Raw genomic sequence first — 19,567 nt, 5'->3', positions numbered from 1 at the left:
CTCAGTTTACAATAGGGTTCCCATTCCTGTGAGAATCTAATGCCACCGCTGACCTGACAGGAGGTGGAGCTCAGATGGTAATGGGAGCTCGCCTGCCACTCACCTCCTGCTGTGTGGCCCAGTTCCTAACAGGCCGTGGACCAGTACTGGTTCGTGCCCTGGGGGTTAGGGACCCTTGAAAATTATCTACACTCTGCTGCCTTGTACAGTAGCCACTAGTCACACGTGGCTATTAAAATTTAAATTACTTAAAATTGATGGTTCCTCAACCAAACTAGTTATGTTTCAAGTGATTAATAACCACATGTGACTAGCAACTATTACAATGGATAGCACAGAAAAATATTTTCACTTCTCATTAACACTCTATAGAAAATGTGTGGGTGGATGGGTGTGTGGGGGTGTTTAAGTATACCAATCATTTTGTTTCACACTATTTTTACATTTAATTTCCTGGTAATTAGGGGCAAAGGTACCTGAATAAAGAAATGAATATGTTCAGTTGGACGAAAATACTTTCCAGTAGGCTTATAATTTAAATTTAAGTAGAAGAACTAGACCATCCAGCTGGATGAAGGAGACTGGCAATTTAATAAGTCAAGAACTTCCCTATTGAAAGCAGAGTAGAGAGCTAATCTCTAAGGAATAACAACCATGTTCCAACTTATACAGTAGGCTTTAGTTTTTATCTGCCAATGAATCATTCTTCTTCAACATGTTCTTAAATCGTACAATTAAAATTGGAAAATTTAAAAGAAAATAATCATTCAAACAGAAGCAGCATTAGCAACAGCTACTACCTTTCATGGTTCACCTCCTATGGCACATCAAATAGGAAAGGCAGGAGAGAGCTATGTAAATGGAAAGTTCATCAGTGTTTCAGGTTATGAGCTATGCAGCCATCTATTAAGATATCATTTTTGCTATGATAGCCTCAAATTTAGAACATATTAAATACAACCTCATTTCAGAGGATTTTAATTCCACAAACAACACTGAGAAAATACCCACATTTCCAACATTTATATTACCCGTACAGAACTGTGATAAGCTCTTTTCATTCCCTAATAAATAAATTACAATTAAACTGGCAGAATTTACTTGGAGGGCAAGAAGGAGTATATGGATTTATATGTACATACGTGCGTAAGTGTGTGTGAATACAGATCACCTCCATTCAAGAAGGTACATTTCTCTCGACCTAGGAGCCTTCTAGGAATTTATTCTAACAAAATAAACAGCAGAAAACAAAATGAGATCTTTTCCTAGACATTAAAGTTTAGAAACAACCTCAGTGTCCAAAAGTAAGAGAAGGGTTAAATAAATCACAGAAATATACAAAACGTTATCTACATAGTTCTCTAAAACTGGGCTGCAGCCACATATTAGTTGATCTAGAGATACAATCTCAGCTACAAGAGAAAAAACTAGGTTAATATGAATATCTATTGTGTGTAGTTGCATTTTTTTCAAAATGGCTACCAATATACACACAGGCATATATGTATATATACTACTTACACACAAGGTTATTGTATTATTAGTGAATTAAAAGAGCCAAAAATTTATATAAACTATATACTTCTACTTATTCCAGTTCTCTGGGTAATGGAAGTCTACCCAGAGAACATTTTTTATTTTTATTTTTCCTCATTAATATATATTTTTCAACATTAAATGAATTGGGTAATTTTAAATGGGGGCAAATGAGGTTTAAAACTATTAGATTGCCAGAAAACCTAAATTATCCTCAGAACAAAGCTTGATGGCTATAATCCCATTAATCAAGTGAACTACATCAAAGGTTCTGTCTTAGACACATCATGGAAGTCATTCCAAATAAAACATGTCCAGGTCTACATAAGTTACCTTATATAGGAAGAACAATGCTTAGAAATTTGACCACAGAATAAAGTTCACTGATGAAGGAAACTGACAGATGTTAGCCTTTCATATAATAATTTTTCTCTTACAATACCCTGAGACTCCACTGTCACAACAAAGTAGGTTGTTATCTCAGCCTAAGAACCATCATCGCTGTTGACATTAAACATTTTTCATGATATACCTTTATGATGCACCATGTAATTACTGATTTTCTTCACTTAGAAAGCCAACAGTGGTAAGTCAAGAGTTGTCAGGCTCCCTGACAGATGATACATACCTGTCTCTCACTGTGAGTTGGGGCTTTCAAGAGTACCATTAGCACAAAAGACGGACAAGGACTTTTGAGTTCCACCCCTTCCAAAAGCTAGATTTCACAAACATGGACTATCTATCAAAAACAAACCCACTGGATGGGAATGATTTGTTAGGTAGCTACAGTAGAATACAGGAATACTAATACTATCCACCTTTGTTTTGTGAAAAGCATAAACAAAAGTAAGATTCTTAGATTATAAAGAGCTTGGTACATTAAGTTTAAAGTTCTGACTGATTCAAATAATTATTTCAAGACCATTAATAACAAATATTTACCACTTTCAATTAAACAGAGAAAATGTTAAAAGAAAGAATATTCATTTTATTGGTTGAATTACTCTAAAAGTCATGGTTTGCTACACATTTTGGAAGAATAAAGTTACCCATTAATTTGCTCATGATAGGGAAATCAATTACCATGCTAACCTAAGACCTACAAGAAGTTTCAGCAAAACTCACTGTAAACTTCTTTTGTTTTCTCCAGTTGTTCTTCACCCAATTCCTTGCACTCACTCCAATCAAACATTCATCTCCATAATGCCCCAGACAGCTCCTGACAAGGTCACCTATGACCTCCACACTGCTAAGTCCAATAATTATTTCCCAGACCTCATTTCACTGAACCCATTAGCAGCATGTAATACAGCAGTCCCTTCCCTTCTTCTTGAAAGACTTTGTTCTAGTTGGTTTCCAAAATGCCAAACCCTCTTGCTTCTCTACTTGCCTCAATGGCCATATTTTCTCAAACTCTCTTGCTTCTCTACTTACCTCAATGGCCATATTTTCTTGATCTCCTTTGCTGCCTCTCCTCTCTCAACTTTTAAACAATGAAGTACCCCCACCCCACCACCCACAAAGCTGAATTCTTGAGATTTGCTATCTCTTATCAATCCTGGTGACCTGATTCAGCCTCACAGAATTGAAAACACTACACAGACTACTCCTAAGTATTTTTTTCCATAATAGACCTTTCCCCTGATTTTCCAGACACACATATTCAACTGCCCTAAGGATATCTAAGAGTTATCTCAACCCTAAAATGCCCAAAAAAGATTCCTTATTCCCCCACCATACCTGCTCCTCCTATGGTCTTCCTCTTCTCAGAAATGGTAACCTGATCCTTCCAATTGCTCAGATCCAAACCCCTGGGGTCTTATCCTTCTTCTATCCCACATCCAATACATCAGCAAACCCCGTCAGCTTTACTATCAAAATACTATATGCCCAGAATCTCACCACCTCCCATCACCAATACCGCAACCTCCACTCCAACACCCCCATCATCTTCTGCCTGGATCAGCACCCCCAGCTACTAGGTGGGCTCCTGCCTCCATGCCTTTGCCTGCCTTCAGTTTTAGTCTCTGCTTACTCCAGCAGCCAGTACTCTTTTTTTAATTTTTTTATTTTTTTTTTGAGACAGGGTCTCACTCTGTCACCCAGGCTGGACTCACTGCAGCCTCTGTCACCTGGGCTAAAGCCATCCTCCCACCTCAGCCTCCCAAGTAGCTAAGACTACAGGCAAGCACCACCACACCCGGCTAAATTTTTTTTGTATTTTTTGTAGATACAGGGTTTCACCATGTTGCCCAAGCTGGTCTTGAACTCCTGGGCTCAAGCGACCCACCCACTCTGGCCTCCCAAACTGCTGGGATTATAGGCGTGAGCCACCATCCCTGGCCAAGACTCCTTTTAATGGTAGAATATTCATTACTAAGTCAAAGAGCAATAAGACTATTACATGAGGGACCTAAAGGAGTCAAATACACAGAGACACAAAGAAGAACAGATAACCCTTTTACTTATTTAGTTATTTAGAGATGGAGTCTCACTCTGTTGCCCAGGCTGGAGTGCAGTGGCATGATCTCGGCTCATGGCAACCTTCACCTCCCATGTTCAAGTGATTCTTTTGCCTCAGCCTCCCAAGTAGTTGGGACTACAGGCACACACCCCCATGCCTGGCTAATTTTTTTGTATTTTTAGTTGAGACAGGGTTTCACCATATTGGCCAGGCTGGTCTTGAACTCCTGACCTCGTGATCTGCCTGCCTCTGCCTCCCGAAGTGCTGGGATTACAGGCGTAAGCCACTGTGCCTGGCCCAGATATCCTTTTAAAAGGTAAATCAGATCATGTCACTCTTCTCAGATTCCACCAATGACACCCATTTCACTCAGAATCTCCTAACAGTGCTCTACACGGCTACAGGATGAGTTCGTGCTGTCTCGCTGGCTCCCTCTTCACTCTCCCCTCCAGCCACACACTGCTCAAATGCAGTGGGGAGCATCGGCCTTTGCCTCTGCATTTGCTGGACCATCTGCCTGAAGCACAATTCCTCCAGATACAGGGTGATCACACAATTTTACCCTCCAAACCAAGGCATTTTGGGGAGTAAAAAGGGGAATCTTAAATCTATGCCAGGAAAACAGGTGCAAATTGAGACTGCTCCAGGCAAAGTGGGAGGTGCCATCTCCTATCCAGACAGCCCCATGGCTCCCTCCCGGCAAGTCGGCTCCAAAGGCATCTCATTAGAGAGCATTTCCTTAACCACCTACACAACTCAGCAGCTTCTTCCCTCCCCGCCAGCCTTGTTTCCTCATCCTGCTGACATTCCTCAATAACACTGACTACAGAACCCTAAGAAAAAATGTTTTATAATTGTGTCTCTGACCTTAAAATGCAAGTGCCTTCAAAGGATTAAAAGAATTATTAATTGAACATGCCTAAAAATAAATCAGAAAAAAATTGTTCAAGCAACATTTCTAGTACATCACAATCTTACTGCCTTCACACACACAAAAAATGTTGATAAGTAAGTTTAATTACAAAGTGATCTTACCAAGTAGGCAATAGTATCAGGAATTTTTTAGCAGATGGTAGGAGAAAAAATAGAAAGTTTCTATCAAAAATTTTAGCAATAACCTTGAAAAAAGAATATTTCATGACCTTACAGAGTTGCTAAGAGGGTTAAGAGAGATAATTTATGTAAAATGCTAGGCACTCATGACAAAACACTCAACGGACCATGAGCTTTTGTTACTGGAGAGGCTGCTTAGTATTCTGGTTAAAATATGTGACCCACATTTTGTGTAATAAACATCACATTAACAATACAAGCATTTCTGGCCGGGCACAGTGGCTCACGCCTGTAATCCTAGCACTTTGGGAGGCCAGGGTGGGTGGATCACTTGAGTTCAGCTTGAGAGCAACTGGCCAACATGGTGAAACCCTGTCTCTACTAAAAACACAAAAATTAGCCGGGCCTGGTGGCACGTGCCTGTAATGCGCCTGTAGTCCCACCTACTTGAGACGCTGAGGCAGGAAAATCACGTGAACCCAGGAGGCGGAGGTTGTAGTGAGCTGAGATGGCACCAGCATGGGCGACAGAACGAGACTCCATCTCAAAAAAACAACACAAATAACAAAACAAAACAAAACAATTTAAGTATTTCTAAACATATCTTTTCAAAGTGGTCTCTCTAAACCCAAAAAAGCCTTCATCATATCCCATATGAAAACATCATATTCATCTTAAAGCAACAAATGATGACATTATGCCTGTGCATATTATACATGTGTAGATCGCTTACCACGAACCACCTGTCATCAGAGAAAAGATCAAATTGGAAAACTGGACTTTTGTAAAAGAAAAGTTGAAAATAGTTCACTATGACTTACTATGAGAATTTACCATGGGGCAAAGACTTTTCTAAGTACAGAGAGCAGGAGTTTCACCCTGTTAGCACCCCAGATGTTGTCTTGACCCTTATGCCATCCTTCATCACCTTTAACCTGGACAACTGTTCTTTGTCATGAGAATAACAACAGAAACAAAATAGTCAGCTTCTGTGTGGTCCACGAGATGTTCATGGTCACTCTACCTGTCACTGCAAAGTACTATAAGGAATCGACTGAATGTTAAAGGTCTGACTTTTATGGAATCGACCACATCCGTGTGATCTTGTAGTATCCCGTGTCCTCCTGATGCCTACTTCCTGCCTACAGGTGAGCTGGTGCTAGATATTATTTGCTGGCTTCAGTATTTATTTCTGTCTTCTTCCATGTTCTTCCCTGTATTACAGGGACTGGAAGGCTTAAAGCCATATTTCTTAGACTCCTTTATTACCAAGATGCTGCATGAATTCTATCAACAAGATGCATTTGCTTAAGATTGGGAAGACAGAGAGGAGACAGAGCATGAAGAGACCACATTCTACCATCTCGACCTGTCTTCATAGGTGTAAGGATGCCGGGACGTCGGCAGTGGCTCCCTGAGGTCTCCTGGGTAGCAGCAATAGTGCTCTGACTCCGGGAACAAAGCTGCAGGGACGTGGACCTGAAGCCTCTCTAGGGCTCACTGACTTCTGCTCCTTCCGCTTTCCCAATAATTTCACAAGCACCTAATTTCCTATTTTAAGTCTTTACACTGGAAATTTGTTTCTGTGCCAGCTGTTAACATCTCTCAGTGTCCAGGCTCCCTTCTGTGTTCAGCCTGTGCTACTGGAGTGGGAACTACCAACCATACTCCTCACTCACAGGTGGCTCTCGGCCCTGCCAGCAGGAGAGGGGCAGAGGGGAAACGAGAGACTCCAAGTCTGGAAGACAAAGAAAGAAATGTGCTCCTTCTTGTTTGCCTCTTGTCTGCTCGCAATTCCCTTGACAATCACTTCTTCAACCTAGCCTTGGGGATGTCTGTGTTCAAGGAAACTTTATTTGCAGGAAGAGACGTTGGGTCAGATTTCTCCTGAGGGTTGTACTTTGCCAATCCCTGCCCTAGAGTTTTCTTACTGTACTCTTAGTTACCTAGTTAGCAAACTCCATAACTTATAACAATTCTTAACATTGAAACTACTCTGTTCAGATACCAGATGTGGTTTTTATCTCCTGAGCAGAACTTGACAGTCACCATTTCCTGCATGGAACTCTGACTGTTCCTATACTTGGTATCAGAAGTGGTTCTAAGAAATATTCCAAAGGTGAAAAACTGGCATTAATTATTTCTTTTGCTTGAGTTTGAAGGCATTGATGACCTAATCATCAGTGGAAAAAAGATATTAGCTGTCCATGGCAAGTAGGACCAAAATAGCTACTGAAATGATCATTCAATGGCTTTCCTTGCCGTTGCGGTCATCATCCTGCCTCATCCCTGGAACCCAGAGGTGAAACAGATGCACTATTCTGGTATTCTTTTCTCCTGATCCAGCTAAGTTTCCCTGGAATTCTCAGAATCAGAGATAACTGGCCACACACTAGGGGCAACAAATTATTACAAAAGAAAAACCCAAGTGATACAGGTCTTTAAACTGGAAATTAATATTTATCAAAGACAGAGGCAGAGTGATTACTCACATTTTGCCTCTAGGCGTGATAAAGTAACTAGTATACAAGACTTATAAACAGCCAGAAAACTGGGAAAGTGTATGAAACAACAGTTTTCAGACACTGGATAACAGGCAACACAGGAAGACAATCCTCAGAAGAAGAGAAGTTCATGAGGTGAGCCGATGACAGCTGAAGCTTTCTAACCAGAGGTACTTCCCAAATTGTGATTCAGGGAAGAGGAACCCAGAGGATGATGTTCTCACTGCTATGAGGAGACAAAGAATGCTAGAGAATGCTGGGTGGCTAGCAGCTGCAAAGCAGCATATGGGAGAGAAGGAACTGCACAGAGAAAGAGCTCAAGCTTCTGTAAGGGTCCCCTTGGGTCTTTAAGCAAATGCTAATTTATGCACGTGTATGGGGACATGACATGAGATTTGGGGGAAAAAAACCCTAAAATAGATACATATATTTTTTCATATATATATGAAAAAAGAACAACTATCAGTGCTGTAAGATAAAAAAAATTCCCAGGGCTCATGCATGATTGGAAGATACTTAAGTTCCAACCATCCACAGTGGAAAAACCATGGGGAACACCTAGGGTCTTAGGCAGTGGCACCAACAGGTTGTAACTTGGTAGGAAAGCTGCAGTAGTTCTAGAGTAAACTATAAACTCACAAGTAACTGCCTGCCAAAACACAATATTCTTTAAAAGAAAACAACAGAATCTAGACACTCAATCACAAAATATTAACAATAACTATCATACAATAAAAAAATTACTAGACATGCAAAATAACAGAAAAATGTGACCTATAACAAACAGAAGAAGTAAGCAAATAGAAACAGACCCATAAATGACAAAGAAGTGGAATTAGCAGAGGAGGAATTTAAATGAGCTATCATAACAATATTGAAGGATTAAAAGGAATGCATAAATATAATGAAGAGAAATGAAAGAATCAAAAGGAGCCATTATAATCAGAAAAAGCAAATTTGACATGCACAAGTCCTGTACACTGAAAACTACAAAATACTGCTGAGAGTAATTTTAAAGACCTAAGTAAATGAGAGCTATCCCACGTCCATAGAATGCAAATATCAATCCCATTAAAGTGTTAAATTGCATTAAATCCATACATAAATTTTGGGGAAATCTCCATAAAAATCCCAATAGGCTTTCTGGAGGAATTTACAGCCTGATTCTAAAATGTATACAGAAATGCAAAGGTCCTGAAACGACCAAAACAGTCTTTAAAAAAAAATAAAGTTGGAGGATCTCAAGACTTGTTACAAAGTTATCATACTGAAGACAATGTGGAATTGGGCACAAAGAGGGATACACACACAAATGGAATAAATTAGAGGGTCGAGGAAGAGAGTCAGATATATGCTCAATCGGTTTCCAACAAAAGCACAGGTATTTCAATGATGAAATAATAGTATTTTTCACAAATGATGCTGTAAACACTAGATAACTATATGGGATGTAAACTGGACCTCAATTCTTACCTCATACCATGTACAATAATGGATCACAGACTTAAACTTACAAGCTAAAACTACAAAACTCCTGGAAGTAAACACAGGAGGCACTCTTCCCAGTCCTAGAGTAAGTACATATTTCTTAGAGAGCACCAAAGCTCTAATCATAGCAAAAGAAGAAGAAAATGAGAAAGAAATTTGCACTTCAACAAAATTAAAAAAAAAAAAACAACCTCTGGCTCTATGAAAGGTGTTTATACTACTTTTCTATTGTTATGAAACATATTAACAGAAATTTAGCAACGTAGAATACCACACACATTTATCATCTCAATTTCTCATAAGAAATCCATGCACGGCTTAGCTAAATCTGCTTCTTAGGACCTCATGAGGCTGTAATCAAGGTGTTGGCTAAGCTGGAGTCTCACTTCAAGGCCTGACTGAAGAAATACCTGTTTCCAGCCTTCCTCAGGTTGTTGGCAGGATTCATCTCTTTGTGATTGTCAGACTGAGGTCTCCATTTTCTTGCTTGCTGTAGGCTTGGCCACTCTCAGCTACCAGAGGCTGTCTGCAATTTCTTGCCACATGGCCCTCTCCATAGGCCTTCTCACAACATAGCAACTTACTTATTAAAGCCATCAATGGAGAAAAGTCTCTCACTCCAATCTGCTAAGATGGACTCTTATATCATGCAAGGGAGTGACATTCCATTACCTCTGCCATATTCTACTGATTAAAATTCAGTCACAGGTTCCACACACACTCAAGGGGAGGGAATTAGGCAAAGGTGTGGACACCAGGAGGCAGGAATTATTGGAGGCCACCCTAGGGTCTATTTTCCCTAACACCGGTAAGAAAATGGATAGGCAAGACAAAGATTGGTAAAAAAAAAAATATTTGCAACAGACATCTATGAAACAGGGTTTATATCCAAATTATATATTCAGAAAACTCAGAATTCAGTAATTCAAAAAGCATAAAACACTTTTTTTAAATGGGCAAAAGTTTGAAAGAGACTTCAACAAAGGAAGATTTTTAAATGACCAATAAGCACAAGAAAATCAACATGATTAGTCATCAGGGAAATATAACTTAAAGTCACAATGAGATATTATCAATAATACACACCCACTAGAATGGCTAAAATTAAAATGAATGACAGTACCAAATATTGGTGAAGATATGCAAAAATGAGAACTCGCAGGTAATACTAGCGGGAGTGTAAAATGGAAATTGGCAATTTCTTATAAAGCTAAACATATATCTTCCCTCTAATCTAAGAATTTTACTCATAGGTATTTACCCAGGAGAAACAAAAACAGATGTTCACCAAAACTTGCACAGAACAAAACCCTCATAGCAGCTTTATTCATAATAACCTCAAACTGAAAATAATGAAAATGTCCTGTAACAGGTGAATGAATAAACAAATTGTGGAATATCCATAAAATGAAATACCCAGCAAAAAAAGGAATGAACAGATGATACACACAGCAACATGGATGAATATCAAAATAATTGTGTTGAATGAAAGAAGCCAGACAAAAAGACAGTCTTCATATGAAATTCTAAGCAAGCACAATTAATCCATTGTGTTAGAAAGAAGGTCCGCGTGGTTGCCTGGGGATATGGAGGGCTGGAACTTTTTGAGATCATGTAAATGCTCAATATTTTAAATGGGGGTGGTGATTACATGCATATATACATTTGTCAAAATATATAACCATGTACACTTAAAATTGGTACATTTAATTGTAGGTATGTAAACTATGTCTCAATAGAGCTGATTTAAAATCATTACCTGTGATCAATTTGTAACAACTGCCTATTAAAGCCAAGTCTGTGGCAGATCAAGCAGCTACTGAAATATACCATTAGGGCAGAAATAATACAAGATTAAGGATAGGTCAGCCACTTCTCACTGCACTGGGAAGCTTAAAGAATGAAAATTACAAAATCAGAGGTCAAGACAAAGTCAGAAGACAAGAGAGTCTCTATGACAGACTAAGAGAACCTCTCCTCTCATAGCAGCCTGACATATGCAGCCTAAAAAGTTAATTCTGTGGGTTGTAGAATTCAATGAATGTTGTAGTCATAGACTAACCAGGTCTCTTCCATGAAAGTTAGGGCACTGATGGGAAAGAGTGGGACCTTAAGAACCTGAATGAGGACACATGTATTGGTTTGAATGAATCCAAATCCCTTGATCTTCAAATCCCGTTAGCTCTCCTTGGCCAGCAGCATCAGACCCTCCTCCTTTCTCTCTGAGGACAGCCCTGCACTGTGTCATGCTGGGGGACCATGTATTGACCCTACTTTTAATATCAGGTTCTGTACGATTAGTAGGGTGAGGATAAACAAAGAGACTACCACCTATGCAACAGTTCAAACTATATAACCTTTTCTCAGAAAAACATTCCAGAGGGAATCTGCAGATTCTGTTTCCCAAAGTCATCCAGGGGTCCAACTCTGGTTGCCAACTCTGATGTTGCCAATAAATAGTCCCCAAAGTAGCTCCAGCCTTATACCATTTCCAGCCAGCAAAATGGGAAGAGCTGAGGAACCAGGGCAAGAGATTTCCTTCTCGATGGGTAATGCACAAGGGTCGCACCTCACTTCTGCTCACATTCCACCAGTGAGAATTTAATCTCATGGCCACACCCATCCACAGACAGGCTGGAAAATGTAGTCTCTGCTGCAGGTGTCATTAATGAATTTTATCTGATTCCATTTTCATTCTCAGTAGCCATTCCATCAGTGACTGTACATACTTATTTCAGAAAACCTTTTGTGTTAAAGAATTAATGCTTTGCTCTGAGCAAACACATCTTTGCCAGTACCTCTTTCTTTTGATGGCCTCTCAAAAACAATAAGCTTTGGTTTACTCCATAAGTTGAAACACGTTAGAAACTACACTTTTATCCAAATATGTAGTAAATCTCTTATGTTTCACAATTTGTTCAATTACTTGTTTCTTAGAAACCCTGGCAAGTGCCATTAATTCATTCCTTTTTATGGCTGAGTAGTATTCCATTATATATATATATATATATATATATATATATGTATATGTATGTATATATACACATACATACACACACACAGAGCACAGTTTCTTTATCTACTCGTTGTTTGATGGGCATTTGGATTGGTTCCAGGTTTTTGCAACTGTGAATTGTGCTGCTATAAACATGTGTGTGCAAGTATCTTTTTTGTATAATGACTTCTTTTCCTCTGGGTAGATACCCAGTACTGGGATTCCTGGATCAAATGGTAGTTCTACTTTTAGTTCTTTAAGGACATGCCACACTGTTTTCCACAGTGGTTGTACTAGTTTACATTCCCACAGTGACCTGGATGAGATTGGAGACTGTTATTCCAAGTGAAGTAACTCAGGAATGGAAAACCAAACATCGTATGTGCTCACTCATAAGTGAGAGCTAAGCTATGAGGATGCAAAGGCATAAGAATGACACGATGGGCTTTGGGGACTTGGGGGAAAGGGTGGGAAGGGATAAAAGGCTACAAATCGGGTTCAGTGTATACTGCTCGGGTGATGGGTGCACCAAAATCTCACAAATCGCTGCTGAAGAACTGACTTATGTAACCAAATACCACCTGTTCACCAATAACCTATAGAAATAAAAATTTTTTTAAATACACACACACACATACAAATCCTGGCAAGGTTTTGTATAGGTCTTCCACCCATATTCAACTTAATTATTGCTACACTGTGTTCTCTATATTATTGCAGCAGGAAAACCAAATGCTCTCCAAGTGACTCAGCACTTTTTGTCCTTTACTAACAAATATCAAAGACATTTACCATTCACGAATTTGCAGTAGATTTTGTGAAATTTTAGAGTAAATGATTAGATTATTACATTCTTTAATAAATAAATTGCTGGTAAAGTTGTAGATTTTTATTCTCTTACTCAAGATTCTTAGTTTTTAAAATCTCATTAATTCCTACAATTTCATGTTACCACAGCTAATATTTCAAGATACCATATACATTTAGGACAAAGTTTATGGTTAATTATAATAATCTTGTGAATAATTTTGAAATTTGCTTAATCTGTCAGGTCAGATCACTGTTTTAACTATTGAGTAGCTGAGAATAGCTGGAACTAGCACACACATTGAGCAAAGCAAATCATTGCAGCTTCTGCTTACAATATTGTTATCCTCAATTCACTTTTTTTTTTTAACAGGAATTCTATTAAGTCAGCATCTGTGAGAGTCATTTTAACAAAAACTAACTCTAGTTCTCAAGTTCATTTAACCAATACACATGAATGGCAATATTTCACAATTGGCTAAAAGCAAACCGAAGAGTGAGAGTCTCAGTAACAACCTTTCTCACTTGAAACGCCATGCCTGCCTCCTCCTATCCATTCCTCTCAGACTGATTTCTGGTCAGTGTGCCAGGAAAAAAAATTGAGGATGCCAGTGGGAATCCTTACATACTATCAATAAAGCTAATCTCTCAATACTTTTTTAACTGAAAAAATAGGAAATCACAACTTTTTTTACAGCATTTTAATATATCATCTAGTGTCCCCCTGGGGTGCACACCATCACTCCGCCTTGTTCAAAGACCACTGATCTCATCTATATTATGGAGCTTAGATGTTATTTTGGCAGCATGTGAAAAACTCAAAACACAGAGATAAATCCTAATTGTTTACAGCATTTGGAGTCCGAACCTGGCCATACTTACTGGTCTGATGAAACTGATGGGGGCCAGGTGTGGATCCCCTCACACTTATATGAGAGATGAAATAAAGAGAAGCCAGGCCAAATGCTTCTAATTGTTGGGCCATTTTCTGTGTCCCTGTCATGTCTGCATTATTATTGGAGCCCTGAGACTTAAAAACTCAACCTGGGAGCTCCACCAAAGCTCTACTGTATATCTAATTTATTGCGCTAGGATGCTGCTTTTACCCCCCTCACCACCACCAAATATGATTTTAATGAGAATAGGAATGGTTTTAACCCAACTAAAGCATGAGAGGGAGGAGAAGGCAAGGAAGGAGTAGACTCTTCCTCAGTAGACACTAGTCAGAAATATGGAGTGTCCTTTTGAATAATGAACAAAAACAGTACATAGAAAGTTCACCTCTGCTCAGTAGATACTGAATACATTACAGTCATTATACTAAAAGATGAAGTTCAAAATTAGTTAAGGAAGAATCATTCTTAGGAGGTTAAACCAAGGCAAGTCAGGTACACACCCATAAAACCCTTCTCAGTTTGGCATCACAAACCACTCGTTGGTCTAGGTAAACCAGAAGTCTCAATGTGTATGTAGAGTTGAAGTCCATCTCTTGGACTCCAGAGAACATCTGATATAAGGGGAAAACAGAGGCTCATTTCTGAGTTACCTCCAGAAAAAGGAGGCTTTTTTCAAGGTTAGAGATACCTTTGAACCAGAAAATCATCAGAAAAAAAGGAAGCCTCAAGTACAGACACTGTGGGTGTGTTCATAAGGTATGTGCACACATCCAAGGGTTCTGGGAGCCTTTCTGCAGGAGCACTCTGCTCTTCTGTCCACCAATGTGCTGTTTCGGCTTACTCATTTTCTATTTCTTAGTAACATCAACTTGTACTCAGCCCCTCATGGCTACTGTAGCCACTATCTCATCAGCATGACTTTTAAACAGAAATTCTTATTGATGACTAGAAAATTATCTTAAGCTTGTTCATTCATTCAAACATTTACTGAGTGCATAATATGTGCAAAGCAAGGTCTTGAAGGTGGAGATGCCCAGTTTTTTTTTTTTAAATCAGGTTTTTAACCATGGACCTTACAGTCTAAGGGACTAAAGGGAGGTAGAAATAATATAAATTATTTCATAACGCCAAAAAAAACCTGATTAAAAAATGTGCAAAGGATTGAATAGACATTTCTCCATAGAAGATATACAAATGACCAAAAGGCACAAGTAAAGATGTCCATTGTCACTAATAATTAGGGAAATGCAAATCAAAACCCCAATGAGATACCACTCTCAAACCCATTAGAGTGAATACTATTTAAAAAAAAAAACAACAAGTGTTGGTAAGAATGTGGAAAAATCACAAACCATATAAAATGATGCAGCTGCTGTAAAAAACAGTATGGCAGTTCCTCAAAAAGTGAAACGTAAAATTACCATATGATCCAGCAACTCCACTTCTGGGTATATGTCCCCAAAAATTAGAAGCAGGATCTCAAAAAGACATTTGTATACCCACATTTATAGCAGCGCTATTCACAATAGTCAAAAGTTGGATTGAGACCATCCTGGCCAACATGATGAAACTCCGTCTCTACTAAAAATACAAAAATTAGCCAGGCATGGTGGCACGTGCCTGTAATCCCAGCTACTCAGGAGGCTGAGGCAGGATAATCACTTGAACCAGGGAATCGGAGGTTGCAGTGAGCCTAGTTTGTGCCACAGCACTCCAGCCTGGCAACAGAGCAAGACTTCGTCTCAAAAAAAAAAAAAAAATGTTGAAAGCTACTCAACTGTCCACAGATGGATTAATGAATCAACAAAATGTAGTATAGGCATGCTATGGAATATTATTCAGCCTTAAAAAGGAGGGAAATTCTGACACATGGTATAATATGGATGAACCTCGAAGACATTATGTTACATGAAATGAGCTAGTCATAAAAATCACAAATACTATATGATTGAACTTATACGAGGTACTTATAGTTGTGAAATTCATAGAGACACAAAGTAGACTGACTGCCAGGGGATGAGGTAGGTGTAGGAATGGAGAGTAGTTGTTTAAAGGGGCACAGAAGTTTAGTTTGGGAAGATGAAAAGAGTTCTGTGGATGGATGGTGGTGATGGTTACACAACAATACGAATATACTTAATGTCACTAAACTGTACACTTAAATGATGTATTTCACAACAATTTACACACGCACACACACACACATAGTATTTCCAATGATGAGAGGTTCCATGGAGAAAAATAAAGACATGTGTGAGAGGGAGTGCTGGGAAGACTGAAACACTTGGGTAGAGGAGAGATTTCCTCAGAGCATGTGAGAATTAGACTCCAGGAGTTGAGGTATGACTGGGACTCTGGGCTGCCTGCAGGCAGTGACATGAACAAGGATAGGAGGTGTACCGAGATGAATTCTGAAGCACTCACACCAGAGGGTGATCTCTTGCCAGTGGTGCCTTGGAAACACACAGAACTATGGACTCTCCCCCTGCCTCCTGCCCTTGGTCTCATGAAAGGGTAGAGAGTATCCTGGTGTTCACGGTAGGAGTTATGGCCCTCTCAATTTGCAAGTATAGAAACCTCTGTACTTTATTGCCTCCCTTTAAAAGCATAATTAACCGTGCCATCTGCCCCTGGCAGTGGCTAAATATAAATATTAAATATACTGCCTGGAAGGGTGCTATGGGTGCCTGCCAGTAACAAAGCCCTTGTTAAAAGTTCTGACAAATGGAATCTCATTGTTCAGCTCATATTTTCATATCAAACCACTTCACAGGTTGCTGGTGACCCTCAAATCAGCTCCCACTGCTGGTCTGTTCAGTGGCTTTATGCCATGATGGGGTGGGTTCATGCGGCAGCATTGGGACATCAGAGAATTAAGTGTACATGTATCCTATTACTATATGAATGTATTATTATTATTTCAAGACAGAGTCTTACTCTGTCACCCAGGTTGGAAAGCAGTGGCGCGATCACGGCTCACTACAGCATCCACATCCCAGGCTCAATCAATTCGCCAGCCTCAGCCTCCCAAGTAGTTGGGACTACAGGCATATGCCACCACGCCTGGCCCATTTTTCCATTTTTTGTAGAGATGAGGTCCTGCTATGTTGCTTAGGCTGGTCTGGAACTCCTTGGTTAAAGCGATCCTTCTGCCTCCACCTCCCAAAATGCTGGGATTACAGGCATGAGCCATTGCACCTGGCCTCACTATATAAATTTAAACAATGCTTAACACTTGAATATTAGTTTTATTCTAAAGTTTGTGCTAGAAAGAAAATCATACATGTCTCCTTAGTAACTTACAGTGAAATTAACCATCACCATTTAATGTAGGTCATAATAGGTTCCACTAATATTTCATATTTAATGATTAAAGCTAAATCAGATTAAAACTATCCCATTTTAAATGCACAATTCTAGATGAATAAAAGTATTATCATGAGGCAATATTCTAAGCTTACTGTTTTGACGTTTAAAGATAAGGCTTTCTGACATCCATTCTTAAATATTAATATAAACAGAAAATAAACAGTTTTTCATAATTGTTTTTTAGCAAAACATGATCCCCGATTATCAATGATAGTAGAAACAAAGAGTTTAATACTGTTATAGCGAAGCAAATACAACTTCGAAAAACTACTTACATCCAAAGAGTCCTCCTTCAATAGGATAAGGGCCATATTCTGCGATACCAATCGGCAGGAATACCCTGAAGTGGAGGAAGAGACAACATGTGAATTTCTGTTTCCTTCTGTGAGCTCCTTAAATTCAACCTCCTTGGTTATATCTGCCACTTTAAGCCCATTGGCTCACACAGAGGAATAGGGTAACAGTGAGGAGTAGGAAAAGTAAATTGATTTTGATTCTTGTAGACAGATTGAATAGAACTAGTTGGGAATGTCTTCATAACTAAAGGCTAAAATAAATACTTCCCAATTTTTAGTGGATTTTTCTTTATCTCTGTTATCCTTGTATAACATTAAGATAAGCCTTGGATTGTCTAAAGTAACAGTGAACACTTTAGGAAGGCAGTGGACCCCAATGGTGCCCCTAAATCAGCACACACACACACACTGGGATAGCCAGCTCCCTCCCTTCCTTTAAGACAGCAGCTGATTCTCACAACAGGTTTCAGAGGAATACACTGAGGGAGTCATTTTTCCTGTGAAAAATTTAAAGTAATCCACGTTTCAAAAAAATCTTTTTTTGGTTGTTATTTTAAAAAGGCTTTTTTTTAAAGGCTTATTTGGAACAAAAGTACTCCTAGGTCTTAACAATTTCCTTCTCATTTTTCAGTAAAGTTATCTGTATGGGTTAAGCGAGATAGTATTTTCTCTTTCCCTCCTAGCAGGAGAATTATTTTCTAGGAAGCCCTGGGATCTTTCCTACTCACACTTTGCCCTGGGTGAGCAGTCATGGACCAAGCCAAGCGCCTCTCAGGATGCCTCCCCTCCTATCCACACCCTCGGTGGCGAGGAGAGGGCTCTAGCAACTCCAAGACCAGAGGTGTCCGCCAGGGCACTGGCCTGTCTCTCGGATCACCTTGCCATCCTCTCAGTGCCTTGGGGGGTTAGCGACGACTTGTGCTTTCCACCAACCCCCAACTCAATCTCTCTCGTTGAGAAAAGGCAAGAAAAAAATACTTCTCCACAGCAAATCGGCCCCCACGACTAGTTTTGTCTCAGCACCTTAAGATAATGGATTAAGGATTACAGAAAAGGGAAATCAATCAACAGCCTTCAAGTAAGCAGGTGACAATCTCAAGGGAGGGCTTGGCCAGTACTGTTCCTACAGCCAGGGGGAGGAGCAAGGATTCTCCTCACAGGACAGGGAAGAAGACATCCTTCTCACAGACGCTACACGTGGCTAGCAAAGAAGACGGCATTTACCTAAGGGACAAGGAGCAGAACTGCTGCATTTATGTGCTCAGACCTACTAGCAGGTTCTCTTTTCATCCCTGAGAAATTCTCATAACAGGTACAAAATTAAATTCAAGATAGACAAAAATTAAGACCAAGAAAAACCATGTTGTGGGTTTTTGGGGGAATGAAGGGGTTGAAGGAAACAGTAAAAAAATTTCGTTTGTGTATTTCAGAAAGTACATCCTTCCTAAGGACCTCCATGTAGAACATTTTGTAAAGCACCTCCAAGATCAAATTTTAAAGCGCAAAATTATGGCTTTTCATCCAAATGTTAATTTTTTAAGGCAATATGAAAAAGACATAGGCAAGGCTGTTAACAACAGTTATCTCAAGGGAATCAGATTATTTCTCTTGTTAAAACGAACACATATTGTTTTTAAAGCCAAAACAAACTGAATAATTTTAAATCACAATACCACATGGGCAAATACCTGTTAAATCTCTAAAACAAGAAAAAAGGAGGGGGGAACAAGAAGCAATTTTCTATACATTTACAAACTAGTTCAAGTCTGTATTTTAACAACAGTGATGGATAAAAGTGAGACCCTCTCAAAATGCCATTAAAAGCTCTGCCTGGTAGGACTAGAATAATCAAACTCTTTGTTTCCCATTAAAATTTTACAAATGCATTCTTCCTTCCTATAAGTTATTAGATTAGGTCCAGAAGGGAGGTCTACATTTTCTTTTTACTTGCAGAGAGGGATATTGCAACTTTAATCATTTCCCTCTATGTTAGATTTATTCTTTCTTCATCCCCAGAGACTTCCAGCAACTTCATGCAATATAGACTGTTACAAATTTAGTGTAACTAATGCAAAAGGATTTACTGGTAGTTTTTTATTTGAACAACAGCTGCAGAAGCTGGCTGTAATTTTTAAGCCCTCGCTTGCTGCTTTATTTTA

General features: G+C 39.2%; 1 protein-coding gene across 6 annotated transcripts in view; it reads right to left on the bottom strand.

Moving 5' to 3' along the window:
* The window catches only part of ATP8A2 (ATPase phospholipid transporting 8A2), a 663,838-nt gene that overhangs the window by 426,257 nt on the left and 218,014 nt on the right, over nt 1-19,567 (bottom strand). For all 6 annotated transcript variants that reach the window (XM_054528828.2, XM_054528822.2, XM_054528830.2 and 3 more), the window contains one exon: nt 17,388-17,452. In XM_054528828.2, coding sequence (XP_054384803.1) covers nt 17,388-17,452 — 65 coding nt within the window. The remainder of the gene's footprint in view (nt 1-17,387; nt 17,453-19,567) is intronic.

This window comes from Pongo abelii, chromosome 14 (genome assembly GCF_028885655.2).
Source record: "Pongo abelii isolate AG06213 chromosome 14, NHGRI_mPonAbe1-v2.0_pri, whole genome shotgun sequence".
NCBI classification, from domain to species: domain Eukaryota; kingdom Metazoa; phylum Chordata; class Mammalia; order Primates; family Hominidae; genus Pongo; species Pongo abelii.
Note: the sequence above shows the minus strand (reverse complement) of the source record. Positions and strands in the feature narration are given on the sequence as shown.